This window comes from Gastrolobium bilobum, unplaced genomic scaffold (genome assembly GCF_033153095.1).
Source record: "Gastrolobium bilobum isolate Gb01-03AN ecotype WA unplaced genomic scaffold, APGP_CSIRO_Gbil_v1 utg413, whole genome shotgun sequence".
Lineage (NCBI taxonomy): Eukaryota > Viridiplantae > Streptophyta > Magnoliopsida > Fabales > Fabaceae > Gastrolobium > Gastrolobium bilobum.
In genome coordinates, this window is record NW_026895670.1 from 70,061 (window position 1) to 83,633 (window position 13,573).

The window sequence follows — 13,573 nt, forward strand, 5'->3', positions numbered from 1 at the left end:
CGACACTTACTGACCCTCCGAATTCTCGACACTACAATATACTTGTTGCAAAGACTCAAAAAAGATTCAAAAGTTATATTGCGTTGCATTTTGAGTTTCAACTATTCGATTCGTTAGATTATGATTACGATTTTATTGAGTTTAATATAAATATTTGGGATATATTATGTTTCTTTGGAAAATTGATGGGTATTATAAGTTTAGCTTTATTTTTTTGTTAAATTATTGAATACTAAATATAATATACATTACATAAATTAAAAATATTATATAATATCAAAATGTGTCCTAACGTGTCGAAATTTAACATTTTTTAGAATTAACGTGTCGGAGTGTCATGTAGTGTCGTATCCCGTGTCCCGTATCGGTGTTGGTGCAACATAGGTTGTTGATGTAGAGTATCCATTACCAATGTTTAAAAACTCGGTCCGGCCATCGACTCGGCCGAGGTCAGGGGTCATGGGTTCACGGGTTCAACCGGGAGGTCATGGGGTCACTTCGCTGACCCGATTTTATATATTAAAAAAATATAAATATATATTCTATATGAAAAATTCAAAAAAATCAAACCACAATCATTAAAGATGCAAAATATACTTAACATAATTCAACAAATTACATCCACAAGTCAATATTCACAAGTTAATCAAAGTATCAAACTATCAAAGTATAAAACACATATTCCAATGGAGTTAATGAAAAGTTATATCATCAAACTCAGACTTTTCTTGTCCTTCTCATGCACCTACAACAGTATGTGAAATGAGATCTCTTACCCAATAGAGGATAGTGGAGGAGAGGCGCTGACACGACAAATTAATGGTGGGGAGAGAAGAACAGCATTGTGGAGGAGATCACCGGGACAGGGAGACCGGTCTGGGTCTAGGAGAGAAGATTGGAAGAGAAGAAGAAGAACGATTTATATTTCAGATCTAGTTTTAAATCTAGGCAACAACGAGTTTTTGTTTTGTTTATTTTTTTTTACACATCAAACGACATAATTTCGTGTATAATTTTTTTTAAATGCAGTGACCTCTTTGACCTCTCTGACCCAAGAGTTATGGGTTCATCCGGAGGTTAGAGGGGTCAACGCGCAAGTAAAGTCTAACTACTAAACCGAACTCTCAGATAGAGAGAGGGTCAATGACCCGGAGGAGTCGATCCCGAGGTCAAAGTTTCGTATACTTAATTTTTTAAAATTGCTTAAATATATTTTTTACTTTTATATTTTTATAAATTAAGAAACTTTAATTAATTATATTGAAAATTGTCTATAATTCATTTGTTGAAATCAGCGTTTGAATTGTATTGACAATTGAAACTTAAATTACATGCTTTTTATTCGGAATTGGTTCTTAAAATGATTGATATTAGGTGTATTTATCCTGCACTTTTATTATATTTCTATTCTTGCAATTAAACTAATAAGCTTTTTTCTGTCAAATATTAATTAGTAATTTTAATTAAATTTTAAAATTCAAATGCTCAAAAAATTACGAGAGAAGTAACTGATTATATAAACTTGTTTTTAACGTGTGATGCACGGAGTTCTTTGATAAATGGTGTAAATTTTGTCATATTATTATAAAATTATAATTAAAATATGGGTTCACTTTTTTGCAGTCAATGTAGATAACTTATCTATATTGAGCCTAAAACGACGTCGTTTTGAGACAGAAATCCAGATATTTTTGTAATTATAATTTATTTTAGGGTTATAATAGTCTTTTTTATTATAATTTTTTAATTTTTCAACCCAAAACGACGTCGTTTTGGGAGCGAATATAGATTGATAACTTATCTACATTCACTCTAGAAACATTAAAGCCTTAAAATATAGGGAAAAGTTCACCAATGACCCTGTGGTTTGCTTCAGAATCACCTATGCCCCTGTGGTTTTTTTCCTATCACATATGCCCCTGTGCTTTGTAAAAAAATAAAAAATCACAGGGGCATATGTGATAAAAAACATACCCTTTTACAAACCACATGGGCATATGTGATAGAAAAAAACCACAGGGGCATAGGTGATTCTGAAGCAAACCACAAGGGCATTGGTGAACTTTTCCCTAAAATATATGTATTTAATCCAATAATTATATTATAGATTTAATCAATTATTAAAATGATGACTTATATATTTAATTATTTGTTTCAATTAAATAAGTGTATAGTAGGTATAATGAATCATAAATGTAACAATATATATTAGTTTGAAGGCAATAATATATATTTAATGTACCTGTATAATTTTTTTGTATTCTAGATTTAGTTGTAATATATAATTAATTGAAAGTATAATCGGACGTAAAAATTTGGTAAAGATATCTAATATTTACCTAAATTTAATTCAATATATCTATTGTAACTACATTAATACTATAACTAAATTGACGTAATTTTTTATGATTGATGGAGTACATTGATGTCAAATTTTTTTAGTGGATGAAATTGATATCTCATTTTTGTAATTGGAGGATATAAATTGTTAATTTTATTAGAATGACCAAAAAATGTTACCTGTATTTTTTGAGGATTAAAAGAAGTGTTTACTCAATAAAAATATCATTAATTAGAAAAAAAATGAGAAAATGTTAATAGAGTATGAAGTTAAATTATTAACTCAATTATAAATTGGTCAACCAAAAAAAAAAAAAAAACCGAAACTCTGGCATGCTCAGGTTTCCTCTCCCACGTTTACTCTCCACCATCAAAATTCACTAACTAAAAATAGAATCAAATTGAACGTCCATACTCTATCTTCCATGTCATTTCCATTCTGAACAACTTCCATATTCAACTTTTCCTAGAAATTTTTTTTACAACAAACTTGAAATGCTTAATCATGTTCAAATCCTGATAGGAGACACAACAAGGATTATTAATTTAATTTGATTCACCATGCCAAGCAAGCTAAGGAAGGCAATTGGAGCAGTGAAGGATCAAACTAGCATTAGCCTAGCAAAGGTAACAAATGCAGCAAATCTTGAGGTCACAATTCTTAAAGCCACAACACATGATAAAAATCCAATTGAAGAGCGTTATGTGAATGAAATTGTGAACATAGTTTCCTCTAACAAAGTGTATGCAGCTGCATGTGCACAATGCATAGGCAAACGCATTGGCAAGACCCGCAATTGGGTTGTTGCCCTTAAATCTCTCATGATTGTCCTTAGAATATTTCAAGATGGTGATCCATATTTTCCTAGGGAAGTCTTCCATGCAATGAAAAGGGGTGCCAAAATTCTCAACCTTTCAAATTTTAAAGATGATTCCAATTCTAGTCCTTGGGATTACACGGCATTTATTAGGACATTTGCTTTGTACCTTGATGAACGCTTGGATTGCTTCCTAACAGGAAAGCTTCAAAGGAGATTCACATATGATAACAGGTTTCATGAGAAGAATCAAAGGAACAAGCTATCAAAAGAGCCAGGTATTATTAAAGACATGAAACCAACAATGGTTCTTGATAGAATCCCTTATTGGCAAAGGTTGTTGGATAGAGCAATAGGCACAAGACCAACAGGGGCAGCCAAGACAAATCGTTTGGTTCAGATTTCGCTCTATGCTATTGTGCAAGAAAGTTTTGATCTTTATAGGGATATCTCTGATGGGCTTGCTGTTGTTTTAGATAGCTTCTTTCATTTACCACTTTCTTCATGTGTTACTGCATTCAATGCTTGTGTAAAATCTTATAGGCAATTTGATGAGTTATCAACTTTTTATTCTTTTTGTTCAAGCATTGGGGTTGGTAGGTCATATGAGTACCCTAGTGTGCAAAACGTTTCTGAAGAGCTTATGGAGACATTACAAGAGTTCTTAAAGGACCAATCCTCATTCCATGGAAATAATGATTCAAAACACTTTATTTTACCAAAGGACCCTGCAGGTTGTTCAAGTTCATCACAAGATGAAGCTAGTGAAAGATATGGTAGTACACTTGAAAGGTTTTTTGAGACTGGATCTGAGTTTGGGTCTCAATGTACATCATTGGAAGATCTCATGAGTGCTACTGATGCTGCTTTGAGTCCCAGAAGGTCCCTTGAGCAAGTTACGGATTCTGAGGAATCAGACCAAGATGAGAAACAATCAGAATATGATGACTTTGCTAGTGCAAATGGTTCTGGCTCTACCAAATCATTGCCAGTTGATCAAACATCAAGGTCAAGTTTGGACATAGTAATCTTTGATGATTTGCAACAGGAAGTGCAACAAAATCAAACAAATGAAAGTGAGGTACAAAACACAAAAACAGGTTCCGATAATGGTTCCATAGATTGTTGGGAGATAGTGTTGGCAAAGACAGTATCTGCTGCACCAATAGAAACATCACCCAAATTGGAAAATGGATTTGACCCATTTGTCACCATATTTGATCAAGCTATAGTACCTCAACACACATACAATCCGTTCTTGGAAGACATAGGAACTGTTGCTCCTCCTGCCACCACCATTACAAGTTTTGATAATGTTTTTGATGTTGTAGCAACATTTAATGCAACAGCACCATCCTTTTATGCTCAGGATCCTCTTGCATCAACCTTCTCAGATCAAAAATCTCATTCCATAACAAATTCTGGTCTAATTTTTGGTGACATAAATCCAAATGAAACAACAATGGCACCAACTTTCAAAGCTCAAGGTTTTGAAGAGATCAACATGACAGTACCACAAACATTTCATACTAAAACTTTTGATGAGATGATTGCTTCACCAAGCTTCCAGGGTCAATGTTATTTTAAGAATGATTCATCACCAACATTTCAAGTGCATAACTCAAATGTTAATGCCACAATGGAAGCACCAAACAATAGTGCTCAGAATCCTGACATGAGTATTGTTCCTCTGAACTTTCAAGCACAGGATTTTTATAATTCAACAGTAGCACCAACTTTTAGTGCAAGGGATTGCAATGAGACAAAATGGGCAACACACAAAGAAGATGATCCCTTTGGGCCATGGCCTTGTGCAAACACCAATGAACAAACATCTAATGTGTCAATACAAGATCAAACTTTGTTGCAGCTACAACAACTATGGTTGGAGCAACAAAACAAGATCATAGCAAAGCATATGACTTGAGTTTTCAAATTAAAATATCTCAGCATTGAAATTTTGTAAATATGTGTATTATTAAGTTGATGGCTTTCTATCTATCTACTTTTGTTTTCTTCTTTGCATCTCTCTAATTTCTTCGTTTTCCTGTGCCATTTTACTGTCACTTTGTTTATTTCTTTTTGTAAATTCTTCCTATTCTCAATCAAATCAATAGTCTCTATATACATTATAGAGAGAATGTGTTAGTGTAACGTTGTTATAGAAAAAAGGGAATGAAAACTATTATACAAGAGCATGCATCACAAGTAATTAAGTTTCACATTATTATTACCAAAAAAAAAGTTTCAAATTATCATTTCAGAAAAAGTTATAAAAATTAGAGTTCAAGAAGATGATTAAATAAAACAAATTAATGATATTAAATAAAAGAAGACAAATTATACAAAAAATAAAATAAAATCATTTCATTAACGTAAACAGATGATGAGAAATGAACGAGATGAGTGCCATGGGAAAGGGCACAATTTTTAAAGGGTTTAACTTTTATCATGTTGAAATAAATGTGTCTCCTGTATACATAAAAATGTGTGATTTTATGTGTGTCGGGCCCATGTAAGAAGAAGAAAAGAAAGGAACAAAAATGTCTCATATAATTTTATGTGTATATAAGAGATAACTTTTTTTTATTTTTGATACAATAGGAGATACATTTATTTTCTGTAACATGAGAAACAATAAACTCATTTTTAAATTAGAAAGAGTAATTGAAACGTGAAAACAAGGAGATAAAAATGCATATTAGCATAGAGTTAAAAGAGAAAAGGAAAGAGTCTTGAGAATCAAAGATCAGAGAAAACATATTTGTGAATCTGAAATTCATTATCTTGAATGTGACTATACATGTGCAACTTCATATATATCTCTAATACAGGTGTGTAATAAGATAAATGCTCTAACAGAAAAACTAGAAGCAGTTATCTGGCATGTGACCTCCTAACAAACTTAAACAAAAATTACAATGTGGAGCTGTCATTGTTTCTATCATGATTAGTGTTTCTATCATGCTTAGTTGCACTATGCCACTCCCTCAAGTTGTGTAAAGCCTTTTGCAACCAATCTTGCTTTGTAGCATTCTATCTCTCCATTGGACTTGTATTTGATCTTGTACACCCATTTGCAACCAATGGGTGTTTTATGAGAAGGTAGATCAACTACTATCCAAGTGTTGTTAAGAGTTAAAGCAGATAATTCTTTGTCCATAGCTGATTTCCAGGCTGCACTTTTAATGGCTTGTTTGTATGTGTGAGGTTCAACATTGGTGATAACATTGAGGCAAAAAATTTTGTATAAAGGAGTACAAGAATTATAAGAAATAACTTGAGATAAAGGATGACGAGGGTATGGGATAGAGAGGATACCTGATGATGGATGATTCTGCTGCCTGGAGGACAAGCTATGGTGATAATCTTGAAGATATCTAGGAGGATGACTGATACGAGAGGAACGACGAACTGCTGGGATGGCAGAGTCGTCTGGTGTAGGTGATGCAGCAAGGTTGGGATAGGTAATCGGATTTGAAGGTTGGGATGATAAAGGATCCACATCTGGGATAGGATTATTGGGTGGGATATTGGTGGCTGGAGGTACTGCAGAATAGGGTGTAGAGCTTGGAATTGGTGTATCATCTGTGATAGGGTTATTGGGCTGAGTACTGGGGGATGGAGGGACTGCAGTATAGGGTGTAAAGCTTGAAATTGGTGTATTAAAGAAAGTGGAGCTGTCATAGTTGGGGGAAAGGTTCGAATTGGTTTCAATATGCATATAAGGCAATGAGTTGCTGTCAGGGTTATCATATGTAAATGTAGGATGGACAAAAGGCAGAATCTTCTCATAGAATACAACATTTCGTGAGAGAAAAAGTTCATTTGAACTAAGATCATATAATAAGTATCATTTTGTCCCTTCTCTATAACCCAGGAATACTGCTATTTATGTTCTCGGTGAAAACTTTGTACGGTTAGCTGATAGTGTGGATGCATAAGTAAGACAACCAAACACTCGCAGATGAATAAAAGTAGGGACATCATTGTATAACTTTTCATATGGGGACATATTGTGAAGATTGGGTGTGCAGATGCGGTTTATCAAATGAACTGCATGTGTAATGGCATAGCACCAAAGAGAGCTTGGAAGCTGAGCTTGAAAGTATAATGCACGTGCAACATTCAAAATGTGTTGATGCTTTCGTTCTACAACCCCATTCTGTTGGGGTGTTTCGACACAAGTTCTTTGGTGTAGGATTCCCTCTTTAGCATAAAAATCAACCATCATGAATTCAGGAACATTGTCAGATCTCACTACTTTAACATGAGTGTCAAACTGGTTCTTAACAAGCATCACAAAATGCTGTAAATGTCTACGAGTTTCTGCTTTGGTTTGCATAAGAAAAAGCCAAGTAAATCACGAGAAATCATCTAGAATAGTAAGGAAATACTTGTGTCCATGGATTGAATTAACAGACTGGGGGCCCCAAATATCAACATGAATCAACTGAAATGGTTGCACTGTTGTTGTGGTACTAGAATTGAAAGAAGGCTTATGCTGTTTAGCCAAATGACAAATTTCACATGGACTAATATGAGCAGATGATATAAAAGGGTATTTAGTCGACACGACTTGTAAAACATCTTTTGAAAGGTGCGTTAAACGTTGATGCCACAATATAGAAGCTTCCTTATTCTGTACGGTATTACAAAGAGAATGGTCAGGTTTGTAATGGTTGTTGGTATCGGTATCACTGGATATCACATATAGCCCATCCTTCCTTTTAGCAGAACCAATCGTCATCTGGTAGCCTTGGTGTTTCTGTTGGATATGACAATAAGAAGTGTCAAAAGTGAAAAGGCAAGGAATGGTACTTAGTAACTTTGTAACAGATAAGAGGTTAATATGAAATTCTGGAACAAAAAGTACTTCATTAAGAACAAGTGAAGGTGAAATGATTACTGTGCCTGAGATTGTGGCTTTAATTGTGGAACCATTAGGAAGAGATATAGTGATGGGGTCAATTGTATGAAATGAAGAAAAGTTTGACAAATGGAAGGTTATGTGGTCTGTAGCCCCAGTGCCAATCACCCAATCAAGATTGATTATACCTGATGGAGCTGTGTTCGTGTGTGAGAAAATAGCAGCATTTGCAAAATGCTGTGTAGGCATTGCTTCACCAGCATTAGGTTTCTGTAACAAATTCAGTATGTGTTGGTACTAATCTTGAATGGCAGCCATTGAGGAATTATCATGCTTCATAACATTTTCTCCTTGAGATTGAAAATTGCTGATTGCATTAGCAGCTGACATAGCACCTCTTCCTCCATTGTTTCTGTACCCCGGTGGAAATCCATGTAGAACATAACAAAACTCAATAGTGTGATTATTTCTGTTACAATGTGTACAGAATTTTGCAAAGCTTTGTCCTCTTCCATTATTGTAGCGACCACGTCCTCTATAGCCTCTTCCATTATTGAAATAATTGTTCCTTCTTGTCTGATCTCCTATTGCTACAAGAGTTTGGTGACTGTTTGTGAAGCTCAGATTATTTTCAGACTGCATCTGTCGCTCATGTTGTATCACCAGAGAAAAAGCCTTTGCTACATTTGGCAATGGATCTATCAACATTATCTGTGACCTTACATGAGAATACTACTCATTAAGGCCACGAAGAAACCTCACAGTCTGATCTTTTTCTCGATACTCACGCATTTTTGCTATTGCTCCACATGTACATGGAGCTATTGGAGTGGGAATTGGCTTCAAATTCTCCAATTCTTCCCGCATTGTCTTCAACAGAGTGAAATACTCACTAATATTTTTATCTCTTTGGCACAATTTATATAAATCCTCTTGCAAATCACACATACGGAATACATCCGATTGAGAAAATTTGTGTTTCAAATCATGCCATGCATCTGAGGCTTTTTCAATCTATAATATGGATTGAGAAATATTCTGAGTAATGGATCTATGAATCCATCCAAGGACTATGGTATTACATCGATCCCATGCTTCGAATGTGGAATCATCAATTGATGGTGGAGGAAGGTTTCCATTATTAAAACCAAGTTTATTTTTAGATTTCAAAGCCATTGTCATGGCTCGGCACCATGCATGATAGTTAGATCCATTCAGTGGAGGAGTAACCAACACTTGAGATGGATTTTCACTTGCATGCAAGAAAAAAGGATGAGAAGGATTCGTCAAGAATTCAGGAAGGGAAGATTGACTCACCAAAGAAAGGTATTCAATTGAGGAGTCTGATTCATCACAGGTGGTTGATTCATCACAGGAGGTAAATCCATTGCAAGGAAGAAATGGAAAACAACATCTAAAGAAAAAAATCGAAAGAATTCGAAGCAGAGTATCAGAGCTTAAGCTCTGATACCATCTTGAGAATCAAAGATCAGAGAAAACATATTTGTGAATCTGAAATTCATTATCTTGAATGTGACTATACATGTGCAACTTCATATATATCTCTAATACAGGTGTGTAATAAGATAAATGCTCTAACAGAAAAACTAGAAGCGGTTATCTAGCACGTGGCCTCCTAACAAACTTAAACAAGAATTACAATGTGGAGCTTTTATCGTTTCTATCATGATTAGTGTTTCTATCATGATTAGTTGCACTATGCCATTTATTTTGAATTGGGTTGGTGTATGTATTGGGCTGTTGTTGAGTGGGCTGGTGTTGAGTATGTTGTAATAAAGAGGATTCTAGTGACGAATCTCGTGAGAGGTGGAAAATGAAGAAGTGAAAACTCTTCAGGTTATTTTTTTTACATATAAGAAAGAACATAAAACTTCTAAATCCCTAATAAAAGTCGTAAGTTGTTCATAAAATTAGCTAATTAGGAGTTAGTCAGGTAATAATTCAGTTTTTCATTTTTTTTTAGGATTTCCATTAATTTTTTCCTTAATCTTTTTAATTTTTAAGGGAAAAAATTAGCTGGGAATTCCTCTCATTGTATTTAAAGATTTTGTTGAAAAAAGCTAATAAAATATAAGAGAATCGGATGGAATTATGTTAAGAGATTGATTCTCAAAGTTCCGGATATTGAAGTATCAAAGAGGGATGGAAAGTAAATTGGAACAATGTTTCTCGAAAAAGAGATAGAAATAAAAAAAAAATGAGATCCATTTATTTTTTTTATGTTTGTAAAAGATAAAATTATCTCATATTTACATCTATTTATGAAAATCATTAAATCCAAAATTAAATATGTATAAACAGTTTATGAATTCTGGATACTCAAAATTCAGGCACGAGCATTGGGAATAGAAGACAAAGCAATGGAGTTCCCATTACACAGCTACACTGGCGCTCGAGTGCTAGCATTAAATTATATATAAATAGGAAACCTACTGACACCATAACAGTTGTAATTCTGATAAATCCAAATTCCTGTAATACAGAAAATCCAGACAAAACATAATTTACATTATCAGACTTAGAATTCATACATGAATTTACACAAAATCTGGCTCAGTGCCAGTCCTGGAAACAACAAAACCTGTGAATCTTGAACTTACAGTAGATCAATACAAATATATGAAATACCTCATATATTGAACTATGACTTAGAACCAATACACAAATACATACTAAAATTCATAACATCCTAAATAAATACTCAAAACAAAGGCTAAACATGCCTCTCAAAATGATGACAACTATCAACATGCATGAATACTACTCATGCCTCAAAATAAGTATATACAATATACAAAAAAAAACTCAAAATACATAATCAAGCTCCAACTCTAGCCACTCTCCACAGGCTTCTTGCCCTGAGATGACTGATCAACAATTGTTGGAATACCTGAAATATATCCCCACAACACGGGGTGAGAAATAAATCTCGTAAACTCAGGGTTTATGGAGAAGTCTCCACCCATGAGTTCACTTCCTGCATGAAAAGTCAGATACATAGTATAGCATACATCAGACCACCTGTAACACCCCGGTTTACCAACCAGAATGCTACACGCTTACAGTAGATGCGCACTTAATTTAAGTATAATAGCAAAAGACTTTAGAAATATCACAATATTTCTCTTGAAACTACGTGACTAATTAAAACTTTTTCTTTATGTTCACAACATGATAACAATCTATACAGTCCCATCACTACATAGAATTCAAAACTTAACATCAAATTATAACAGCTACTGTTTAAATAAAAATGGATAGCATATCCTCTATTTATTAGATTATCAAAATCCTTAAACTTGTAATCCAACAAATAATCCATATAGAAATATTCCATAGCAATAAATTCAGAATCTATCCATAGATTCTTACTCATTTTCAGCACGCTTAAAACATACAGACATACTTTGTTGTATGTAACATATCCAAATATTTAGCTAGATAATCTCATCTCAAAATATATATAGATGTATCCACTACATCTATGTCTTATAATATATATATATATATATATATATATATATATATATAATATAATATAATATAATATAATATCCTGAATGTAAACATACATGATTAATTTCAAACGTAAGTCAACCGAATTGTTCCTGCTGTGTCTGCTAGCCATCCTTTTCATATCACTTATTCCTTGAAGACTAATTATCCCTAATGGCACCTGAAATATGTCCCCAAAATGAGGGGTGAGAATACAACATCTCATTGAGCTCGAGGTTTATATAGAATTCTCCACCCTCGAGTTCTCTTCATGCATAATTGGTCGGCACACATAGAATGGCAGAAATATACAGCTTACGCATACAAATGTTCAGATACAACATACAACATACATATTTTGTTATTAATTAATCTAGTTAATTTATATCCTAAGGTTAATTACATATAACCATCACAATTCATCAAACAACTATAATTATATTAAATCAATTAACACAGTTACAAATATTAATCATAAAATGCATAAGCTACTTCAAATAACTTTACTTTAACTTTATAAACTATTCATAGTTTCACCATTTATTCATTATTATCCACTTCCAATCACCACAGTCCTTACGGAAGTCATTACACAATTTAAATGCTACAATTCATACGGAAGCTCTCACACGTCTTCCGCTAACCTAATACTCTCGAAGTAATATCTCCAAGTATCATAGCATTATCCACACTTTTCGTATTAAGTTATCATATCTCTTTCAAATAGCCACTAATGATTTTTCACCTTACACATCAAATTAAATACATATAATAATCACATTACAATTAACTATAAAATATAGCTTTCATCAATATTAAACATCACAACACTTGCAAACATATTTGAAATAAACAAATAACAACGAGTACCAGACAACACCAAAAAATTACACAGAATAATTTTACCAAATAAGGCAAACACAACAAATACATTAAATTCAATAACATAAATTATACAATACACTTAACACAAACATACCACAGAAACACAATATTCAAAATATATACTCAATCATCTTTGATCTACAGAGTAGCCGAAACCAACTAAAAAACGGATGCGTTCAAGGTTATCACTAATAATATTCCACCAGAGCCATCCATTATTCGGATGCACTCAACTTGTATTTTGATCTAATAGGACCAAGGTATATGTGGGGACATAGATGTCATTATGTGAAAAGCCAGGATTAGTTTGGTAATTAACCAAGGTTAGGTCAAAGCTTAATTTTGATGATATAATTAAATTCTATAGTTAATTTTATGGATTCAAAGTGATCTTATTATGATCAAATAAGGTTTTGATTAATTTCTAAAAATAAGTCAAAGCATGAAAATTAATAAACCAATGGAATTGGATTTAAGTCAAAGGCGTATACAAAGTTGTCAAGTTAGTAACATAACTTAACTTTGTGAATTCTTTGCATGATTTTGATGCATAAGTGATTCTTTTTAACCTTGAATGATTTATATTCAAGAAGGTCAAAGTTAAGTGAAGACTAACCAATTAGAACTAAGTTTGACTAGTCTTGAACAAATGGACCAATGAATACTAAGTTTGAATATTTAAAGGATTAAAAGTGTACAAGTAAGCAAGCTTAGTCATTTTCTTTCATGTGAGGTGGCTAAGTGACTTGGAAGAATTCTAGAATGTATATAAGTGATGACAATGTGAGGGTGTAGAAAAAGCAACCAATAGAAATTAAACTAGTGTGTAAAGTTGGAAAGTGAAAAAGTTAAGAAACTTATAGATATTTCTCTACACAAATCGGTCACCTTTCTTTCCATAAAGTCCCACACAAGTTTTTCTTCTTCTTTCCTTCTTCATGGTCGAACCTTGCTTGGTGAGAAAGAGCATGGAAGTTCTTGGATTTTAAGTCATTATTTAGCAAAAACTTATTTCACAAAAGTGATAGCCTTTAGGTCATGTGATCTTAAATCTCTTTTCTTTTCATCTTGAGAAGCCTTGTAGTGAGAGAAACATTCATCCAAAGAGAGTTGGTACTATTAATCTAGAGAGAGAAAGTTGGAG

At 33.3% G+C, this 13,573-nt stretch overlaps 1 protein-coding gene across 1 annotated transcript; it reads left to right on the plus strand.

The window, feature by feature from the left end:
- Window positions 1–2,901: 2,901 nt before the first annotated feature.
- LOC133288681 (clathrin coat assembly protein AP180) lies at window positions 2,902–5,085 on the plus strand. The gene has a single exon (XM_061486499.1). The coding sequence runs from the start codon at window positions 2,902–2,904 to the stop codon at window positions 5,083–5,085; it is 2,184 nt and encodes a 727-aa protein (XP_061342483.1).
- Window positions 5,086–13,573: the final 8,488 nt, after the last annotated feature.